This window comes from Budorcas taxicolor, chromosome 1 (assembly GCF_023091745.1).
Source record: "Budorcas taxicolor isolate Tak-1 chromosome 1, Takin1.1, whole genome shotgun sequence".
Lineage (NCBI taxonomy): Eukaryota > Metazoa > Chordata > Mammalia > Artiodactyla > Bovidae > Budorcas > Budorcas taxicolor.
In genome coordinates this window covers 2,222,600-2,245,355 of record NC_068910.1, presented here as the reverse complement: position 1 = coordinate 2,245,355, position 22,756 = coordinate 2,222,600, and the positions used below count along the sequence as shown (strand labels likewise).

General features: G+C 56.4%; 1 protein-coding gene across 1 annotated transcript in view; it reads left to right on the top strand.

Annotated features, from left to right (window-relative positions):
* The first annotated feature begins 3,563 nt into the window (after positions 1-3,563).
* NUP210 (nucleoporin 210) overlaps positions 3,564-22,756 on the top strand; it is a 96,178-nt gene continuing 76,985 nt past the window's right edge. Inside the window, exons 1-3 of the mRNA XM_052635703.1 lie at positions 3,564-3,736; positions 17,623-17,759; positions 19,726-19,857. Of these exons, the coding sequence (XP_052491663.1) occupies positions 3,564-3,736; positions 17,623-17,759; positions 19,726-19,857 (442 nt within the window). The remainder of the gene's footprint in view (positions 3,737-17,622; positions 17,760-19,725; positions 19,858-22,756) is intronic.

Sequence of the window (22,756 nt, the reverse complement as noted above, 5' to 3'; positions counted from 1 at the left end):
GGGGTGGGGTGGGGGTGGGCAGGACTAAGGACCAAAGAAAGAGGGAAGGGAAATGTTCTGTCCATCATTTTGTTGCTTCCTGTTGGCTGGTTTCCTCAGGGGAAATTTCCTGACTGCCTTAAGGTAAGCACACGGGTGGCCAACAAGCTGTGTCTACCGAGATTATTCGGTTAGGCCTGTTTGTACGCTTGCTTTTCCCTTTGCATAATTAAACTTTTTTTCTTTTCAGGTAATTATAGATTCACATGCAACTCTTTCTTTAATGTTTTTTTGTGTATTTGGCTGTGCTGGGTCTTAGTTGTGGCACGTGGGATCTGGTTCCCTGACCAGGGATGGAACCCGGGTCCCCTGCGTTGGAAGCCTGGAGTCTTAGCCACTGGACCACCAGGAAAGTCCTTCCCATGCAGTTTTAAGACACAGACAGGGACATGTGTAAGACAGATCCTGTGTACCCGCTCCCCGGTACCCCCCCCCCCCCCCCCCCCCCCCGCCCCATGGTGACTTCTTGCAGAACTATAGGACACACAGGGAACTCTCTCAATATCTTGTAAAAATTTATAATGGAAAAGAATTTGAAAAAAAATAAACGAATCATTTTGCTGTATACCTGAAACTAAGGCAACATTGTATCGATAAATCAAGTATGTGTCAATTAGGAAAAACCAATAGGACATATTGTAACCAGGATTTACCCTGCAGTGCAGGAGACCCAGCTACAATTCCTGGGTTGGGAAGACCCCCTGGAGATGGGCTGGCAACCTACTCCAGTATTCTTGCCTTTGAGAATCCCATGGACAGAGGAGCTCGGCCGGCTACAATCCATGGGGTCGCAGAGTCAGACACCACTGAGCTACTAACAGGTTCACTTTTTCTCAGTCAAGACGCATTTCCATCCTCACAAAGATTTCATTTTAGAGCCACATCACCACCTATCCCTCCCCTGTCTGACTAACCCCTGTCAAGCACTCACCTGTTCTCCAGTTCTATAATTTTGCCATTTTTAAGAATGTTATATGAGTGGAATTATGCCATATGTAACCGTTTGTGATTGACTTTTTTCCACTCAGCATAATTTCCTTTGAATTCGAGTTACTGAGTGTATCAGTTGTTTTCCTTTGTTGCCAAGTAGCATTTCATGGTGTCGATTGGCCAGTCTGTTTTCCATCACCCATGGAAGGACTTCTATGCTGTTTTCAGTGTCGGGTTGTTCTGAAGAAAGCTGCCTTGAACACTGTATGTATGGGCTTTTGTGAAAACTAAGCTTTCATTTTCCTGGGATAAATGTCCAGGATAAATTACATTCACTTACACTCAAGGTGTTTTCTCTACAAATCGACATCACTGATTTCTCCTCAATAATCAGAAGATCTGGAAAGGTGGGGTCACAGGGATTCATGCTTCCCATGGACCAGACGGGCTTAAGATCCCCAATGGCCTGCCGAGTTCCTTGTATTTACTTATCTGCTGGGCAAGGCTCCTGGCTTGCCAATTTAACTGGGCAGATTGGAACATGACGAGGTACATCATGAATTTCAAATGTACACACACATGTATTTGCTTATATGTGCATAAAATCTGTCTGGAAGCATACCCAACCAGAAAACATGGATTGCCTCTGGGAAGGGGACTGGGTGAGGGGGAGGAGGGGGGAGTCATTTTTACTATGAGCTCTTTTCAGCCTTTTTAGCTGAAACCATCCGTTATTTACTAAAAAAAACGAGTCAATAAAACACGCAAACAAGAACACTAAGAACTCCTCACAGACACCCACTCTGGGGCTCTCATTTCTTTACATAAGAGAGCCCCCTGGAATTTCCCCTCCCAGAGCCCTTGGCTCCACACAGGGAAGAGCCCAGCTCACAGAGCTCTCTCGGCCTTTAGGCCTTGAGTGGAAGTGAAAGTGAAATAGCTCAGTCGAGTCCAGCTCTTTGTGACCCCATGGACTGCAGCCAGTCAGGCTCCTCCAGGCATGGGATTCTCCAGGTAAGAATACTGGAGTGGGTTGCCACGTCCTTCTCCAGGGGATCTTTCAGACCCAGGGATCGAACCTGGGTCTTCCACACTGCAGGCAGGCTCTTTACCATCTGAGCTGCCAGGAAAGGCTTTGAGTGTGATCCCCAAACATTCCTCCCTACTGTCACAAAGCTGGCTGGCCCCTGAGGGGCAGGCCATCAGGGCCTCTCTGAGACCCAGTGAGATGTCTTTGCCCAACACAGGGGCCACCTCCTCCTAGAAGCCTTTCCCAGCAGGACTGAAGTTCAGCCTCTCCCTCGACCCTCAGACAGGGTCGTCAGGGGGCCTGAGTCTGTCAGTCCTGTCTGACTCTTTTGCGACCCGGTGGACTGCAGCCCGCCAGGCTCCTCTGTCCATGGGATTCTCCAGGCAAGAACCCTGGAGTGGGTTGCCATGCCCTCCTCCAGGGGATCAAGGGGCCTCCCGGGTTACAATTGAGGGCACACTTCCTGGACCCCTCACACTGGGGCCCCTGGGCACTTGCTCCGCCCTTTCCTGACCTCCCACTAGGCTGGGGCCTCCCCTCCGCGCAGCAGATTATCATCTTAACTGGGAGTAGGGTACATGCTGAGCCCTCTCCTCCTGTAAGTCTGGACAAAGACAACTACAAACCCAGAACACAAGCTGTAGATTGAATTTAAGATCGAAGGCTTTTGCGCCCAGAATTCACTGATGCTGAGCGTTCCCTGTCGCGCGCGGTTGAGGGCAGAGGCGCGGCAGAGTGTGCTCTGGCGGTGTCAGCCCCTAAATCTGCCCTTTGAGTAACCTGCCATGGCTTCCGGAAGGAAGAGAGCGGGTGCAGCGCAGAGAACAGGGCTTTGGGGGCTGAGAGCCTCGGCGCTATCCTTCGTGGCTGAGCGGCCTTCAGGCCAACTCACCTTGTTTCTCCTCGAAAACTGGGGATCACAGTGCCTCCCTGGGGGAGATAGAAGGGTCCAGGTCTTCAGCAGGTGGCTCATACTTGCGGAACTGGGCGCCTCTTTTGGATGCCCAGGCCAGGATGCGTACACATTCCGGATTTCCTGGGAGCCCGTTCCTTCGCGTGTTGATGGCGGTCTCCTCCGACCGAGCTCGAGGTCTCAGCAGCCTGGCTGACCTGTTTGTGGGGCCCTGGCCAGGCTCACTGGCCAGGGGCGCTGCCTGGGGCCCAGTGAATGGCTGCGGGTGGCAGAGAGGAGTCGGAAACCAGGGGTCCGAACGTGGAGGCCGGGAAACCGTGCAGCGCTTCCCGCGCGGTCGACGGGCGTCCTGCAGGCCGGCGCCTATTCGCCCTGCCCCACTCGCCCACCCCCCGCGGGGCCCCGGGCGCGCCCCAGCCCCTCGCTCCGCCCCGCATGGCCCGGGGCTGGGGCTGGGAGCCCGGCCCCTTCAGTTCCCGCGCTCAGGTCCCGCCGGGGCCCAGGAAGTGGCCCCGGGCCGCGGCCCTCGCCCCGCCCCACTCCCTCCCGCGCTTATCACCTGCCGGCCGGGCGCGCGACCGGGGACGGAGGGCGCGAGGGGAGCGCGCGGGCCGCCGGGCACCGGGTCGCGGGAGGTGACGCGCGGCGAGGATGGCGGCTGGGGGCCGGGGGCTGCGGCCGCAGCTGCTCCTGCTCTCGGGGCTGCTGGCGCTGGGACCCGGCGCGCTGGCGGCCAAGCTCAACATCCCCAAGGTGCTGCTGCCCTTCACGCGGGCCACGCGCGTGAACTTCACGCTGGAGGCCTCGGAGGGCTGCTACCGCTGGTGAGGAGCGGCGCGGCGCGGGCCTGGGACGCGGGCGGCCGGGCGGGCGCGCTGCAGGTGCGCGGGCGCGGGGAGAGGGCCGCGGCCCCGGGCCGGTCCGGCGGGGCCTGCGGCGCGCGGCCTTCGGGCCGGGCCGGCGCCGGGAGGCGGGGAGCCGCGCTCCCCCGCAGGCCCGCGCAGCAGGTGCGCCGACGCGCGCTCTCGGGCCCCGGGCTGGCGGCCGATCGGCCACTGCCCCGGCTGCTGGCCGCTCGTGACCCGGCGGCGTGCGCGCGGGTCGCCGCCACTGCGCATGGCGCCGCCCGGGCCTCGGCGCGTCGCGCAGGAGAGGGCCTGCCGGGCGCGGGGGTGCGAGCGGTAGGCTGGACTCGCGGAGGGCGTCTGGCGGGCGCGGCTGAGGGCCTCCGAAGGCCTATCGGTCCGGGGCTTCCGGAGGGACCCTCTGCTGGGGGAGAGGGTCACAGAGGAGAGCTGCCGGCCCGGGATGCGCGTCCACGTGGTCGCACTCCGTTCTCCTCCAGGCTCCGGGAGGGGTAGTCGGCGCCCTGCAGAGCCCTGGGATGGGGATGCAGGCAGCTCGCTGGAGTTTGTCTGGTGACTCGTTCCTGGCGCCGGCCTGGTGTGGGAACCTGGCTTGTGGGGAAGCCGGGAAGGTGTGCGCGGGAGTTGAGTCAGCAGTGCAGCGTCTTGGGAGGGAATGTAAGCCTTTGATGAGAGATCTTTCGGACAAACCCTTGGTTTTTAACACATGATACACCTACATTGGAGAAAGAAATGGCAACACAGTCCAGTATTCTTGCCTGGAGAATGTCATGGACAAAGGAGCCTGGTGGGCTACAGTCCATGAGGTCACAAAGACTCAGACAGGGCTGAGCGACTGACACTCACAGCTACGCGACAGATGGAAGACGCAAAAGAGCGGTTGGTGATTCACCCCAGGTTGCCCACAGAGCAGGGCTGGCCTGGATTCCTAGCTTGCTGGGGGCTCAGGAATTCTGCACCTTGTGGGGGGTGTGATCTGGGAAGCCCTGGAGCTAATGAGACTAGGGGTCTGCCTCACCCCACGGTGGCTGGGCGATGCGGTCCAGCTGCTCCATCCCTCGGATGGAGAAGAAGGCGGCCTGTGGTGGCCTCCACTCACAGGAGATTCATTCCCAGCAGGGCGCTGAGTGCTGGGTGTGGCGGAGGCCCTACCACACCTCCCTGCCACCTTGCTGGAGATGAAAGGGAGGGGTGCCGCCCACATGCTACACCCTGCTCCTTCCTTTGGTTGCTTGATTCCAGGCTAGACTGTAACAGGTGTGATTGCATTACAGAGTCCAGCGTGTGTTAAGTCTGCGGGGCCAGTAGTCCGTGGATATCGAGAGAGCATGCTGCTGGGGCTCCGACTGTTTTCTCCTGAGTCACTTCAGGCGTCTCTGACTCTTTGCAACCCCGTGGACTGTAGCGCGCCAGGCGCCTCTGTCCATGGCATTCTCCAGGCAGCAAGGCTCAAGTGGGCTGCCAAACCCTCCTCCAGGGGATCTTCCCAACCCAGGGCTTGAACCGGCATTGCCTGCATTGCAGGCAGATTCTTCACCCACTGAGCCCCCTGCATGCATTGCTAGTGCCGATTTGATTTCTGAAGGTCGCCTCCTGAAATGACAGTGCAGTTAGCCAAACGCGCTTTCAGGTTAGTGCCTTCTGCACCTGGGGGTCGTATTTCTGGCTTGGTATCAGAGGCTGAGCTTCGCTCTGACTTTTCTGCATCCTTGTCCAGGGCCCTGACTGGTGTTGGGGGATCAGCTGTCAGCCCAGACTTGGCCTGAGACCGTGCTCCTCCTCTGGTTGAGGTCGTCTCTTCTCTTGACCTGGGAACAAGGGAAAGGAAGCCGACTGTTACAAACAGCTGGCTTCAGACGAGCCCCCTTGGGTGTCCTTGTGTGCTACTTTCTGAGATTCTAGAGCTGTGTTTTTTGTTTTTGAAGTAACAACTGTTTTTTTTCTCTTCCCCCCTAACTGCTGTTTTTGGGAAAACTGATGGATTTTAATTTACCTATCTAGCTTCTTAGGAGGAAGGGGGAAAAACAACAAGAAAAAATGCCTCATCTGTGATGCACCAGGGGAGTGCTAAGTACCTTATAACTTGTTTTGAATCTGATCCATAGTCTTTTTTTTTTTGCAAATGTATGACTGCTTAAGTGTCTCAGAGGTATTTGGTGCTGTGACTTCTCCCTTAACGTCACAGGAAAAGCTTCTGTTCTTCAAGCGCTGGAAATGTTTGTTTTCAGTCTTCTTTTCCTAGCCCAGTCAGGTGGTGTTTTAGTTTTTGAAGAGTCTCTTCTGGAACTTTAAGAGTGGGTGTGCAGGCAAGCTTTCTATCCGCCTTCTTCTTCACCCGAGGAGGTCACTGTGAAGTCTGTGAGGTGGAGAACAGAGAGCGTGAAAACGCCCCTGGACCCTGGGGGAGTGTTTGCCCATCCTTTGTGTTTTCAGCCCAGCTCCCAGTTTTCTGGATCACTGCACACCTGAGCCAGAGGCTTTCAGTTTACTTTCCCTGTTTCTTGATTTTATAGCATCAAATACTCAGGCAATTTTAAGGGGAGGAGAGCTATAGAGATCATTAAGTCAAAACTGTGCACACATCAGTGCGAGCCTCGGGAGGCCGGTGCTCTGGGGGACTGAGTGGTGGTCTCCATCGGGCAGGAGCCCACGGAAGGGGGCAGGGGACAGGGGACGGTGCCTTCTGACCCACCCTCTTTGGGGATGTGCAGCCTCTGGCTAATTGGCCAGACCTGACTGAACCCCTCCCGTCGCACCAGTATTGCTGGTTTTGTGACAAGTTCCTGGTTCTTTTTTGATATTTCGTGTCATTGCTTGGGTGCACGCTCAGTCGGAGAGTCGTGTCCAGCTGTTTAGGACTCCGTGGACTGTAGCGTGCCAGGCTCCTCTGCCCATGGGATTTCCCAGGCAAGAGTACTGGAGTGGATTGCTGGGCTGGTGACCGGGGCCTGGCTGTGCCCCTACCCCCACCCCGGCCCACGGGTCCTGGTTCCCCCATGGGTGCTCGGGTCCCCTCTCCCGGACCCACAGAAGGAGGTGACGGCAAGTGTGTTTACCTGCTTCCTGGGTGGTTTTCTTCCTGCTTCCCTTGCCTGTCCCTGACCCTCACCCCACTCTGCTCTCGCGGTGACTTCCGCCCTGTCAGCCCTGCCTCTGTGTGTGTGTGTGTTGGGGGGACGGTTAGCCAGTGGGGGGAGGGTGTCTTCCTCTGCCCACACCCACCTCTTCATTGCACAGCCATTACTTCTCCTTTTTCCACTCCTGACCTCCCCTGTCCTTGGGTTCCCATGTCCGGTTAGACACCCTGAAGATAAATTTCATTTCTGGCGCCAACGTGTTTCTATTTTTTCTTTAGAAAAAAGAATTGGTGAAATACACATATCATTAAAGTAAGCATCTCTAAGCGTCCAGCTCGGTGACATCAGCTATGTTCACGTTGTTGTGCAGCCATCTCCACCATCATCTCCAGAACTCTTTCATCTTTCCAAACTGAGACTCAGTCAGGGTCCACTAACGCTCCAGCCCCGGCCTCCAGCCCCGGCATCCACCTTCTAGGCTCCTTAACACACTGTGATATCAGCCCGTTTCCTTCTTCACCCCCATCCCTGGAAGGAGCAACATTGTTTTGACTCATGTTTGTTTTTATGGTTACTTCAGATGGACGGCAAATGATATAGGCTTTCTGTTTACACGAGTGATATACAGTTTCCTCTTTAAATACTTTTGCAGGACTTCCCTACTGGTCCAGTGGTTAAGACTTCCACTTTCACTGCAGGGGTATAGGTTAGATCCCTGGTTGGGGGAACCAAGATCCCACATGCCTCAGGGCATGGCCTAAAGGGCGTGGTACTTTAAAACTTTTTAAAGTACCTTTTCGATAAAGAAGAATCAATTTTTTTTTTATTGAAGTAGCAAAATGATACAAGGGTAACTTGGATATAACTGGAGGTAGAAAGAGAGGGGCTGGGAACTGGGGAAGGGACCAGTGGTGGGTGGGTGGCCAGACACCCAGGCCCAAAGGCAGGGACTTGAGTCCTGCAGGTGGGGGCGGCTGAGGCAGCCAAAGAGCAGAGCCAGCGTTTCTGCTAATTCCTTTGCATATTTTGCGTGTTACTCTCCACTCAATCCTGAAAACAAAACACCTCAAGAGTGACCACCCACTGCACAAATAGGGAACCGAGCAGAGCCAAGTTCAAAGCCAGGTGACAGGGACTTGCCGGCGGTCCAGTGGTTAAGACTGCTTCCCAATGCAGAGGGTGTGGGGTTGATCCCTGGTCAGGAAGCTAGGATCCCACATGCCTCCTGGCCAAAAATGCCCCCAAACATAAAACAGAAGTAATGTTGCAACAAATTCAATAAAAACTGGGGGGGAGGGGGGAGAAAGGCCCACTTAAAAAAACCAAAGACGAGTCACAGGCTTGTGCCTTCTCAGTCCTGGGATGCCCAGGAAATGTGCCAGGCCTTCTCATCAATGGCCGTTTTACTCAGGTTCCTTCAGTAGGGCTTTCGGAAAGTGGACGGTACGCTGAGAAGCAGGATTAAGGATGTAAGCGGGGTCGGGGTGATTGAGGACATGGAGTCGTTTTTCACTGAGGTCTGTCGGCCTGGACGCTCCTGTGGGCAACTGCAGGTAGAGGGAGTCTGCTGGCTGTTTTGAACAATCTGGGTGCATTTATCACAAGAGGGGAGGGTGGTGTCCGGGTGAGCGGTCTAGAGACCAGCCTCACTGAGGTGTTTCTAGGAATGTGTCCTTGGGCAAGTGACATCCCATCCGTGCTGTTGTCTCCGTGGGTATCATATGGAAGTTTCAGTTGGCTTGTTGGGAGGCAAATGAAATATTTGTGCTGTGTTTCGTTCTGTGCCTGACACATAATAAGCACATAATAAATGACATTTTTTTTCTTTTTTAAAAAATACAGTACCAGCAGTTTGAATGAAATGAGACATGTCTTGAAGAATTCAATCGGGGTTTCACTTGGCTAGACTGTCCTGAGTTGCCTGCATGTGACAGGAAACTCAAACCACAATAGTTTAAATAAAGTTTAAATAAACTTTGAAGTTATGTAAAGTTTAAATAAACTCTGTTTTGGCAGCGTTTGTTTCAGGCTGCACACAGGGCGCAGTGAGGTCAGCAGAGCCTGGTCTGAGGTCCTAGGCCTGGACCTCTGCCTGGGGCTCCCTGGACAGCAGTTCCAGCCCTGCAAACCCCGTCACTGCTGTCGGGGCTCACCCTGGGCCTGGACCCCTCCAGCCCAGGGTTCACACTGCTTCCTGACCAGGCCTCCCAGTGTCCCAGGAGCATGGGTGCCTGGAACCTCATTGTCTGAGGGTGGAGAAGAGCCACAGAAAAGCTGGGTGCTGTTACTGAGGAGGGGGGCAGAGGCTGGGCAGCCAAAACCCAACACGGGTCCCCTGCACACGGGTCCCCACGTATGCACATTTACCCAGCTCTGTGTGTGTGTGTGTGTGTGTGTGTGTGTGTGTATGTGTGTGTGTGTTGGGGGTGGGGACGGTGTGTATACCCTGGGTTTGCTCAGCTGGGGCCCTTGACGGGAGCTGCTGTGATCTGGCAGCGGGAGGGGGCGGTCTTGCTGGAATGTGGGTGAGAAATTCTAGAGGAAAAGAGGCAACATGCACCAGCACTGCGCCACAGGCTCCCCCAGCTGTGGGGTGCCCCCGCCCCCTCTCCTGTGCAGGACCTGGGGGAGGGCTCTCAGAACACCTTGGTGCCTTCCAGTCCGCTTAGGACATTTGGTAAAATTAAGTTTACAGCCACAGACCTTCTCATAAAGAAAACTACAAGCCTGCGTTGCCTTACTTGTAAATTCTGTGAAACATTTAAGGAGGAAATAGTACAAATCCTTTACAAACTCGTTCAGGGAAGAGAGAAAGAACAGTCATTTCCCAGCTTATTTTTATGAGGCCAATATTACATTGATTGCAAACCAGGCACAAATATTACAAGAAAAAGAAATTCACAGACCCAGAGTTCAAGATTCCTTCACAAAATAGCAAATCAAATCCAGAAAAATATAAAAAGGGTAATGGATTATGACCAACTGGGCTGGTTCCCAGGAATGCAAGGTTGGTTTAATACTAACCAATCAGTGTAATTGCTTGACCAACCATAAACAATTCTATCAACCAAATGAAGAAGAAAAGCCATATAATGGTCTCAATATGTGCAGAGCATTCAAGAGTCACTTATTATAGAAAATGCGGCACATTTAGACTAGAAGAGACTCCATAACAAAACAAAATGAAGGTGTCAGTTTCTCAGTCGTGTCCAGACCTTTGCGACCCCTGTAGCCCACCAGGCTCCTCTCTCCATGGAATTGTCCAGGCAAGAATACTGGAGTGAGTTGCCATTTCCTTCTCCAGGGGATCTTCCTGACCTAGGGATTGAACTCTGGTCTCCCACAATGCAGGCAGATTCTTTACCATCTGAGCCTCCAAGGATGCCTGTCGACCTCTTAAAGGGCATCTGTACAAACTGGCACCAGGGTCTTACCTGCGTGCAGCAGGGGCAAGAAATGAGCATGCCGTGGACGAGGGAGTCTGACGGGGAGGAGGGTCATGCGTGCCGTGGTCTCGGGGCCTTTGCGCTCTCCTGTGCTTTTGCCGGAATGCCCTTCTTGCAGTTATTCAGGGACCCTGTGGTGGGCCCTCCTGCTCACACATCCCGCCTGAGTGAGGCTCCCTTCAGCATCCAGGTGGAAACTGCAGCCCTTCCCTCCCCTGGCTTCTGTTTGTCCACAGCCCTGGTCTTACTCATTTGTCTGTTCTTATTCTCTTCCTACCAAAAAGTAAGCTCCGTGAAGTGGGGAGTTGATGTTTAGTTGGTACTTTGCTGTGTTCCCAGTACCTCGGAAGGACCTGGAACATCGCACAAAACCCAATACAAATGGATTCGTGCCTGAATGAATGAGTTCACTAGGGACCCCAAGGAGGACCAGCTGTGGGGTCAGCATAAGCCCAGGGAAGGCGGGGGGAGGGGAGCTGGGGGGAAGGAGCACAGCTGGGAAACCCACCTCTGACTCTTTGCTCTGACTCGGGGCTCTGAGGATGTCTGTCTGTGGTTGGGGGTGGGGCCCTTCACTCAGGGAAGCGGATGGGCAGGTCAGGCATCAGTGATCACAATCGAGAAGGACCCCTGTTCTCTTCCTCCCTTTAAAAATCAAAAGTTCTTGTGGTTGGAATCTCGCCAAACACCTCAGGGCCACAAGCGCTCATTTGGGCACCTGCTCCTGGTTCCTGAGTTTGAGAGCTTACTGTGTGCGAGGCCCTGTGATAAGGTGTCTATCATCCTATCCAAGCCACCCCAACCCTTTGCAGCAGGTATCATTTTTCTTCCTATTGTACAGATGCAGAAACAGAGGCCCAGAGAAGTTGACTTGTTTGTTCAAGGTCACACAACTGGTGTGTGGCAGCGCCCTGCTGTCCTAGGCCTTCACCTTCTCAGCAGAGAACAGGGCCATCTTGCCAGCACCGCCTGTGCCAGGGGCCTGGGGAGGGCCAGCTCCTCCTGCGGGCCTTGGGGCGAGTGAGCAGGGAGGGTGGGCAGGGAGGGTGGGCACGCCTGCTGACCTCTGGCGAAGATGCACGGAAGGACAGATGGACAGGCTGAAGCAGCTCTCATCCTTTCTGAGCAGCTGCATCAGTGCATTTACAGTGGGGGCAGGGCCCTCCCTGGTGGTCCAGTGGTTGAGCGTCTGCCCTCCAATGCAGGCGACGTGGGTATGATTACCTGGTTAGAGAAGTAAGACGCTACGTGCCACGGGTCAACTGAGCCTGTGGGCCGCAGCTGGAGAAAAGCCCGCACACCGCAACAAAGGACGGTGCGGCCAACATAAAGTAAACAGAAAACTTAAAGCAATTAAAAGAGCAAACAGAAAAACTGGGGGCAGAGGAAGGCTCTTGTGCAGAAAAGCCGTTGAGCCTGAACCTGCTTCTTTGGCAAACACGAGGCTGTATCCAAATGACCTGGCTGTTAGGGCTGGTTCCCACGTGGGCGTCCCAGCCTTCCACCCCACGCAGACCCTGTCTTCTCTATCGAGTGCCCAGCCGTCTCTGAGCCCACAAGGGTCAGGCTGGGGAAGCCATTGCGGCCCGCGTGGTGTCTTTCCCTCTTTCCTTGCCTTCCTCGCCTGGGTCCTCCCCAAGCAGCGTGGACACGGTCTGGTTGTCAGCTCCCCGGCCAGCCTTGTGGAGGCCACTCGGTCCTTGTCCGAGATACCCTGGAGATGGCCGCTGATGGACAGACCCCACCCCTCACAGCTGCCCCAGGAACGCACTCTGATATTTCCTCCCCAAACTGCAGCCACTCAGCCGCTGTTGCACGCTGCCTCTTCAGTGTCCTGCCTGTACTAGAACTGTTTCCTTCAAAATGACTACCTTTGGGAACACTGGAGATGCTCCTCCATATTAACATTTAGGAGCTCATACGTTTGATACATTTGTATTTCCTGAAACAGTAAAGATGAATGTGGGCTAATTAAAAGACGTAGAGACTCAATCTAAAAGCTCATCTGCGCCTCGCGGCTCTGTGGCGCTGTATGTTTCTGGGGAAAGCACTCGTGTGTTGCGAGGACTGTCTGATCTGGCCTCACACGGCTATGACCACTGGCCCTGCCACTCATGGCTGTGTGGCTTTGGGGAAACTACTCAACCTCTCTGAGTCTCAGTTTGGCTTTATCCAGACATGTCTGCTGGAGGGTTAAGTGATCTGATGGATCGAAGGATTTAGCTCTGGGCTTAACACAGGGTAGACAATGCCTTCATTATCTTCTATGCCCTCCCTATATTGCTCCGGTTCTCCAGAGACCCACGATTAATAGGAGATATGTATGTGGCTTCCCAGATGGCGCTGGTGCTAAAGAACCCGCCCGCCAAAGCAGGACACGTAGAGACGCGGGCTCGGTCCCGGGGTCGGGAGGATCCCCTGGAGGAGGGCATGGCAACCCACTCCAGCGTCCTTGCCTGGAGAATCCCGTGGACGGAGGAGCCTGGTGGCTACAGTCCACAGGGTCACAAAGAGTCAGACACAACTGAAGTGACTTAGCGTAGATGAGTGGGGGCTTTTGTTCTAGTCAGGCCTCAACTGAGTGGGTGAGAGCCACCCACACTGGGGAGGGTAATTTCCTTTACTGGTTTACTGGTTTAAGTGCTAATCTCATCCCCAAACGCCCTCAGACACACCCAGAATAATGTCTGACCCTGTAGCTGGGCACCTCATGTCCCAGCCAGACTGACACGTGGAATGAGCCGCCGCACGGCCCCAGCACACTTCTGTGTTTTAAAAGAACCGTGTCTGGATATCTCTGTGTTTGCCGCACGCAAGGGGCTCCCGCCTGTCATCCCCCCTTATCTCCACTCCCTCTGCCTGGCTCAGGCTGCGGGGTGATTAACCGTCGTGTCTGTGAAGGATGGCCCGTCCTCCCTGCGTGGAGGAGGTGATTCTTCTCTTGCCAGACCCCAGGGGCAGCAGCTTTCCAGAACTGCACAGGATCAGCTCTTCCCTTCGCAGCCCAGGAGGGAGCCAGCCTCCTCTGCGGGCAGCTCTCAGGGTGACCAGAGCTCTGAGACGCAGACACAGCACTTCTGAGGGACTGAGACGTGATTCGAACGGCAGGGAACATCCGCGTTTGGGTTTGGAGCCCTGTGTCCTGACCCTGGCCCTCAGAGAGGCCCTAAACCCGCCTTCACGCCGGGGGCTGTAGAGGCTCAGACGGTAAAGAACCCGCCCGCAGTGCGGGAGACCGGGGTTGGACCCCTGGGTGGGGAAGACCCCCTGGAGAAGGCACTGGCAGCCCACTCCAGGATTCTCGCCTGGAGAATCCCATGGACAGAGGAGCCTGGCGGGCTACAGTCCGTGGGGTCACAAAGGGTCACAGCTGACACTGTCACGTCAACACTTCACTCCTCCATAAAATGAGCGCACAGCAACTCTCCAAGTTACATCTAACGCTGACGGGGAAATGCTCTTATTTAGAAGTTAGAGTAACACAGAAGAGGGCAGAATGACACAGTGAACACCCGTATTCCCAGGGTCAGAAGCAGGCACTGTTAGCAGTGTGTGTGTTTGGCTTTCTCCCCTTAGAAGACGTTGTGGGTGGAGCGGCAGCCCCCAAACCCCACTCTGAATTTGGGCTCCAGGGGTCCCTTCCCTTTCGAATCCCTGAGAATCCCTTGACAAGCACCTTCGAAAGTGCTTTTTCCACTGACTCACGCCAGTGACAGGGACACCCGACACCAGGCCCCTGCTGGGCTCTCTGCTCTTAAAGGCACAGCCGGAGCACACGGGCCTGCAAGCATCCTCCAAGGTAACCGAGAATAACCCTCTGCGGGGGACAGAGACACCCCTCCAGCCTGTCTTACGCCCTCTAGGTGGTTGGGATGAGCCCGCCAGCTTCAGATGTGGGGCCCTAGAGCCGGGTGAGAGGGGGCGGTGGTGGGGGGTGCGCTTTCCAGCACCCCAGCTCCCTGTGAGGGTGAACCGTGGCTCCCTTGCCCTGAGCTCCCCTGAGCAGGAGCCCCTGTCTGCTGGCTGGACCCTGCTGCAGTCCTGAGTAGGCGGTGGGCGGCTGCACTGGCTGGTCTGTGTTATCTCCAGGCTGCACTTACTGCCCTCGTACCCACCCTAAGTGTGAAGAGGAGGGGCTTCTTTAAGAGCTGCTGGGAGCCCAGGCTGGGATTAGACACCATCCCCAGGGCTCTCCACCCCCAGAAGGCCTGCCCCGGGACCACTCACTGTGTCCAAAATGCAGGGCCCCCCGGGTCATAAGGATGACTGGGATGTTTGGGTGAAATAATACGCGTCATTAAAGTTAAGATCAACCAGTGATCAGACTCTCACCCCTGCAGTGGAAGTGCAGAGTCTTAACCGCGGGGCCACCAGGGAAGCCCCTAGCCACTGCTTTCGAAGAAGGCAGCGAGGGCATTCTAGATGTGCTTTGCTGTGTATTTCTCTTGGACAGGGCGGCTTAGGGCTGTCCCTGTACCTAGCAGAGCCCCGCAGCCCTGGAGGCCCTGGATGAGGGGTGGGGTGCCCCTGGCCAGGCTCCGGGGCCGCAGGCATCTCAGGGGCCGCTCATGGGGGTCCTGGGTGTGGGAGGACTCCAGGCCTCTTGGACTTAAATGAGGGCAGTCGGCTCTTATCCGCGTTGACTTCTTTACTGGGAGAGTGAGATTAATTCACTGCCCTGAGGGAGTGCGAAAAGAGCTTGTCACCCCTGTTCTTGAGGAGCCTGAGATTCGGGGTTGGGGAGGGATTTAGAGCCTGGATCCCTGGCTCCCAGGGGCCACTGAACAAGGTGCCCCACATTGTTTCTCAAAGTTAGAAGCAGGAGAAAATGGGCTGTCTTGTTTTTTAAAACAGACTCTTAAAAAGAGCAGTCTTAGGTTGATTGAAAAATATGAGCCCCAATTACAGCCATTTCCTGTGTATACCCCCTCCCCCCACAGCATCTGCCACCGTCAACATCCCCCACCAGATGGTGCATTTGTTTCAATTGGTGAGTCTGCACGTGTGTGTGTGTGTGTGTGTGTGTGTGTGCACGCGCGTGCGTGCTCGTGGTCCGTTGTGACTGACGCTTTGTGACCCCATGAACTGCAGCCCACCAGGCCCCACTGCCCATGGGATTTCCCAGGCAAGGTACTGGAGTGGGTAGCCAGGCCCTTCTCCAGGGGATCGTCCCGACCCGGGGACCAAGCCCAGGTCTCCTGCACGGCAGGCAGATTCTTTACCCCTAGCGCCGCTTGGGAAGCTGTACCTGCATGGACCCCTTATCACAATCAACGTCTGTGTGCCGTTACACAGCCGGCACTGATTCATTGTAGCCAGCCAAATGTGTCGCGACTGTATCATTGGAGTATCACACAGAGTAGTCTCACTGTCCTAAAAATTGTCTGTGCTCAGCCTATTCATCCCTCACTCCCCTTGTCATTGAAACATTTTTTTAAAGTTTGGAGCAATTTTAGATTTACAGGAAAGTTGCGAAGATAACACAGAGTTCCTCTGTGCCTTCGCCCAGCTTCCCCTGCAGTTACCATCCTTCCAGACCAGGAATGCTGAGAACGGGAAACGGTAGCCCTGGTACTGGAGCTGACTAAACTCTAGCTGGCTTGGGCTGCGTCAGGGCCTCCACTGAGCTTCCTTCTTTACCCCTGGGTCCCCTGGATCCAAGCTGCGCCCTCCGTCACATTTGTCTCCCGGTCTCTCAGGTCTGATCTCTCTGTGTGTTCTGTTCTTGTTTCCATGTCAGGTTTTTGTTTTTTTTTTCTTCAAAGTGAGGTATAGTTGATTTACAATGTTGTGTTAATTCCCACAGCAGTTTTGTGAGCCTCTGTGCACGTGTGGGGAGGTCTGATGCCCTTTGAAATCACCTTGGAACAACGAAGCTGCCGCAGTTCTGTGGTGTGGGGCGAGGCTGTGCCCCGGACCTGCTCGCTCCCCCCTGTCTGGGCTCAGTCTTTGTTGTCTCCGCTGGTCTCTGAAATGGACTCTTCTCGGGGGACGTCTCTTGCTGCGGGGACCACAGGTGCATTTCCCTGGGGGCTTGGACGTTCGTCTCCCTCAGCCTCGGGTGAGGTTCATTCTCAGAGTAGAGGCGTTGCTACACCCTGCTGGGTGCTGTGTGTTTGCCTGTCTGAGCGTCCGTGCTGAGCTCGGAGAGGCTTACATCGACTTGGAGATGTCAGTTGGGTATATTTCACACCATTGCCTTTTAACAGCAGACTGTACAAGTTTCCTTCTGAGTAACCCAGGACACTGAGGCTCCAGGCAGTGAAAGCCCAGGGCGGGGGTGGCAGCCATGACTTGGGAGTGCCCACTCCCTGCTGGGCACCACGGTGCTGCACGCAGCCCTGGGGACCACGGGTGCCCTTCCCTGGGGCCTCCCTGCCTGGAGCACATGGAGGGCAGCCCTGACTGCGCTCTGAAAAGTGGGGATCAGATTAGAATGTTCACCTGCTCAAGATGGCCCAGGGGCTGGTCACTGTCCTCGGAATAAATCTTAGTTCCTTCCTGTGGCATCCAATGCCTGCTTGCCCTCCGTACCCCGTGTCCCTGAGCTCAGCACCCCATCTTCCTGACCTCAGCACCTTGACCTCAGCATCGATCTCCTGACCTCCCGAGTGGCTGTGCTCACCCGGTACTGCAGCGTCCACTCTGCTCCTCCCCACTCTCCGCATCTCGCTCCCCTGGGAACTGCTGCTACACCAGGTCTCAGATGAGAAACCTCACGCTAACCCTGGGTGCCTGCTCATCACACTGTCCCTTCAGCCGGTTAGTCCAAGGCCCGAGTCTCCGAGGGAAGTCACGGATTCTGCGGACCCGTCCATCTGAATGTTTACCTGCGCTTCTGCCCACCTTCACGTAACCTTGGCCCTGAGTGTGCTGGGCCGTAGTGCCTGTTGTCTTGGTTCCTGTGGGTGGGCTCTGGGTTTGCAGAGCTTGTTGGGTAAGGAGGTGACTGTCTGGGAAGCTGCCATATGCGCGACCCAGCCTAGAGACCAGCGGGTACCTGGCCTGTCCTCCTCCCTGGGGGCTGTAGGCACTTTCCCCACTGAGAGTTATTTCCAGTTCCAGGGAATTACCCTGTCAGGACTGTTGAACGTAGGGGTGTTTCCAAGTGTCCCGGCTCCTGTGGGATGAGCTCGGGGCGGGCGGAGCCTGTTTCGAGCAGAGGGGCTTGGCCGCCCAGCTCACCCAAGTCTGAAGCTGGCGGAGCCCGGCCGCTCTCTCCTATGAGTCTGGGGCAGACGGAGGCCACAGCTCTGGCTTCGGGTCGCAGCCCTGCCCCTCCAGCAGCTCCAGGGAGTGCACTCTTATCTTCCCGCTGCAGGTCGTCAACCCGGCCGGAGGTGGCCAGCATCGAGCCTCTGGGCCTGGACGAGCAGCAGTGCTCCCGGAGGGCGGTGGTGCAGGCCCGCCTGTCCCAGCCCGCCCGCCTGACCAGCATCATCTTCGCAGAGGACATCAGTAAGGGCCTCTGGGCCTGGCCCTGGCGGGGATGGGGGAGGTGGGGAGGTGGGGACACCCTACTGAGACCTTGGGCCGCTGGGGCTGTGGAGCCGTGGTTGGGCACACTTCCTCTTCTCTTGTTGGGTTGCAGGATGCCTGCAGAGTGGGTGGGGGGGTCACCAAGCAAGGAGCACCCAGCCTGGTCCCTCCTGCCAGCGCCATGCTCCGCTTTCCCTCCCGTGGAGGGGGGCTTCCATTTCTAAGTTGTTATTTGTTACCAAAATAACTCTTAGTGATTCGAAATGAAGAGATTTGTGCAGTGTTCACTTCGCCATCTTTAATTGACCGTATTATGGTCATAAGGGGCTCCCCAGGGGGCGCTGCTGCTGCTGCTGCTAAGTCACTTCAGTCGTGTCCAACTCTGTGCGACCCCACGGATGGCAGCCCACCAGGCTCCCGCGTCCCTGGCTAGTGGTAAAGAACCTGCCCTCCACTGCCGGAGATGTAACAGTTTGATCCCTGTGTCGGGAAGCTCCCCTGGAGAAGGCAATGGCACCCCACTCCAGGATTCTTGCCGGGAAAATCCCATGGACAGAGGAGCCTGGCGGGCTACAGTCCATGGGGCCACAAAGAGTGCTCAGAAAACAACGAATTCTCCACTGTGCTTTCCCCCCACCGAAGATGGCACGAAAAGGTTCCCATTTTAGTGTAGGAGTATTTTTAATGGCTGAGTAACGAGCCTTCCCCGCACTGGATATTCAGACTGTTTTCTGATGTTTGTTTCAGTGTTATGTAAGAAACTCATGTTATGCAAGATAACAATTTTGGGTTCTTTCAGGTTATTTCCTGCCAAGGATAGAGTCCCAGCTTTACTGGGTCACAGCCTATGTAAATATTTTTAAGACTTTTGATAATGAGGCTGAATGACTTTCTCAGAAAGCTAAGCGTGTTCAAGTAGTTTTATATGATGCCTGGAGAATAGTCGGAATGATTTTTTATCACAAGTTGTTTTTTTACCCTAGATTCTCCAGGTAATGCCATTTATGTATCTTATTGATGGAGCAAATAAAAATGTCTGTGTGGAAGTGCACACACTCTTTTATAGTCGAGTGAGAAGGGCATGGCGACCCACTCCAGTGTTCTGGCCTGGAGTGTCCCATGGACAGAGGAGCCTGGCGGGCTACCGTCCATGGGGTCGCAGAGTCGGACACGGCTAAAGCGACTTAGCACGTCGTTGCTAGTGTTATGCAGCAGCGGTGTACACACGCTCAGATGCACAAGCTCTGGGTGTGGCTCCTGATCTCAGCGCGGGGACAGGTGCTCAGAGCAGCGTCGTCCTTTTGGGTGCTAACTCGTCATACCAGGGCCCTTGTCGGGGAGCTCAGAGGTGACAGCTGAGCAAAATTAGGGAGTCTAGGAACTGGTTGCCACAGCGTTAAGAAGCCGTGTGTTTGCTCACTTGCCCTGGGCCTCGCTGGGCCTCGCTGGGCCTTCTCTCCAGCTACGGCGAGCAGGGCTGCCCTCGAGTTGCTCTGCGCCCGGCTTCCCCAGGCGGTGGCTTCTCCGTCGTGGAGCTCGGGCTCCAGGGCGCGCGAGCTCAGTCCTCGCGGCTCCTGAGCTTAGTTGCCCCACGGCACGTGGGATTTTCCTGGACCAGGGATGGAGCTTATGTCTCCTGTGTTGGCAGGCGGGTTTTTGACCACTTAGCCACCAGGGAAGCCCCTTGTCACAGCTTCAAATGCTGGTGCCCAGGGTGGAAGAGTACAAGACGGACAATGAATGTGCCTGCAAAGCCCTCACTTCCTGGATGTCTGGGCTGACTCTCAGGCCGAGTGAGGCTCCTGATGACTTGGTTCTTCCAGCCCTGTGTTTTTGGGGTCATTGGTCACCCCCAGTCTTTGCCAAAGTGTGAGACCGCCCACCCTATGAGGCTCTGGAGGGGGTGTGAGCCCCCCACTGCCTGACCGTGCACTCCCACCTGCAGCCACCGGCCAGGTCCTGCGTTGCGACGCCATCGTGGACCTCATCCACGGCATTCAGATCGTCTCCACCACCCGCGAGCTCTACCTGGAGGATGCCCCGCTGGAGCTGAAGATCCAGGCCCTGGACTCGGAAGGTGAGGCTGCCGGGCTGTCCGCCCTCCCCTTGCCTGTGGCCCGCTCTCTCCCTTGTGGGGGGGGTGGGGCGCTTCTCTGGCCAGGAAGGTGTTGCGCCACAGGTCGGGACTGCCTCTGAATGGACACCGGGCCCCCGGGGGCAGCAAGGCCACAGCCACGGCTACGACTCCACAGGGCCTAGAGGTCAGCCCTGTGCCTGGAGGGACCCGGTTGGTACAGCGTGTCTTTGGGAAGCAACAGCATCGTCTGGGCAGCGGTGGGAGCTGAGAGCGGCTCACAGGGTCAGTGCTGTGACCAGCAGAGGCCTTGAGGGCTGGGCTTGGCTTCCTGGTCCAGACTGCAGACTGCGTGCGTGTGTGCACGCGTGCTCGTGTGTGTGCATGCGTGTGCACGCGTGTACATGTGTGTGCACACATGTGCATGCATGTGTGTGCGTGTGCGCACGCATGTATGTGTGTTGTGGGCAGTGTGTCTATGCTGCCAGCCCCATGCACCGACCTTCCGTTCGTAATAGAGCATTCACTTGTTCTGGGCTGGGACTCTTCTCACAGTATCTGTGTTGCTGGGTGGCTGACTGCCCCGGCTGTAGCCCAACCTCTCAGTCAGGGAACAAAGGGAGTATTTGTAGGTGGAGGTTTTGTCAAAGAAAGTAGGTCAGGCCCAAAGACATCTTTTCAACAAAGGAGCTTCTAAAACTTGCAGTCCAAGTCAAGTCTCACCTTGTCTTTGAAATCTCCCCTGACTGCTCTAGCCCCTGCTTTTAGAAGCACTTTTCCAGATCGGGGTTTCTCGGGCTCGTGGGGTTGACATTTGGGGCAGATAATCCTTTGTGGTGGGGGCTGCCCAGGACACTCACGGCAGGCTGGTCAGCAGCGTCCCTGGTCTCTGCCCTGGATGCCAGGGGCACACCCTGAGCTGTGTCAACCAAGGCTGTCTCCCAGCCATCGCCCAGTGTCCTTTGGGGTCAGAGTCCTGTTTTGGAGTGTCTCCACGCTGTCTTTCCTCTCTGCGTCATTCATCTGGTGAGCTGCCCGGCTTCTCTGAACTGCTCTCTGACCGGCGAGACTAACATAGAGACACTCACCTCGCTGGTGAGCAGATGTGCAGGCCCTGCCCTGCCCGGCGTGCAGTGGGCGCTCAGCCCACTAGCTGTCACTGGGTGGGTTCTGCCTCCGGAGTTCTGCCAGGTACTGGGGTGCAGCATCTCAGGCTGGGGGTCCACATGTAGGTCAGGCCCCACATGTACCCCAGCAGGCACTGTCTGTAATCACTCTGGGGGCAAAGGGTGAAGGGTCCACAGGTTGGGAAGCAACCCCAGGGGGCTCAGAGGCGAGGCGTGGAGATCACAGGTCAGGAGAGTTTCTTAGAAGCTGTGATGCTTGAGCCTTGAGAGGTGTGGGGTCCGCCAGACGGGGACCCTGTTTCATCCTTGAGACTGAGATTGGAGAGGCCGCACTGCCATCTCCTGATGCTGAGTTTTTCCTGGGCGCTGGGGTCTGCGCCAGGGTCTGGGATCTGTTTTTTTGGCCTGAGGTGGTCTGCAGGGTGTCTGTCCCGGGTTCGTGGTTTTCTGATCTGTCCCAGCCTGCATGTGGCTGGTGCCCGGGCAGCGCTGGGTAGCTCTGGTCCCCCAGACGCCCCGCCCCCGTCCTGACACCCAGCCTCTGCTCAGAGCACCTCCCATCTGCTTTCAGAGGCTGAGCCCCTCGGGCCACAGCCGGCACCCCCGCCTCCCCATGATATCCTGTCCTCAGGGCTCCCGGCGTGGGGTGAGTCCCTCCCCTCTGAGACCCCCCAGCACTTCCCAGCCCGGCCTTGGGGTGCGGGCGCTTTTCAGTCTGCCTCTGGACAGGGTCGGGGTCCCACCATTCCCTGTTTGGCGTTGGACTTTGGTCCAGCAAATGTTCGTTAATGTTTGCTTATGTTTTCTAGCTGCCCTCCTGAGACCAGGGCGGGGGCAGGGGGGTGCCAGCTCCAGAGACTGGGTCCTGGCATTTCTTCGTTACTGTGAGCACTCGGCACCCAGTAGGGCTAACAGACACGTTTGAAACAGACAAGCGCCCGAGCCTGCAAACTCCTGCTGACCATGTGGGTCCTGCAGCCTGTGTTGCGGGGAGGCGCCCTTGCTCGCTGTCTGCTCTGAGAAGTCGCGCTGAGACTGCTTGCTGTCTCCTGTGGCTTCATTCCGTCTCCCAGACGTCAGGGCCAGCTTCACGCAGGGCCGTGTGCGCCACAGGGCCCTGGGCTTGATTTAACGCTCCACTGCTGCCGTCTTGAAATTTTAACGCGTTTCTTTTCGCGCTCGTGTGTGGTGAGTGGGGTCCGCTGGGACTTGGAGCCTCGGGGACTTGAGATGCTGCTTCCCCGCCCCCGGGGTTCCCTGCCTCCTGTGCCCTGTCCCCTGGTGTCCTGGGTCCTGCCTGGCCTGTCCCTCGTGGTTCTTGTCCCATGACAACAGCCGCCTTCCATCCCCCTGGGCTGGGCGTGAGCACGCCAGGGTGTGTCGGGTGGAGCACGGGCAAGGCCTTTCCTGTCCCAGGGCCGTCCGGTCCAGCGGCTGCGTTTCGGCCAGAGTGAGCCTCTCCCCTGGGCTCATCTGGCTTCCGAGCACAGCTGGGCACAGCTTTAGAGGTTTAGCATGGAGGTCGGGGGGCCGGGGAGGGGAGACGCTGACTCCATTTCCCGGGGCCTGCTCAGCCGGGACGCAGCGTGTTGGTTCAGCAGCCGGCAGGGGCGGACCCCAGTAGCTGGCATGTCCGTGTGTAACCCGAGTGGCAGGGCAGGGACTCTGGGTGCCTCTGAGGGTCTGCACTCACACTGGGGTGTCTGTGCCCTTCCAGGGAGCCCCTTCATCCGCCCCGGTGTCCGGGGCTGCCTCTGCCTCCTTGCAGCCGCCCC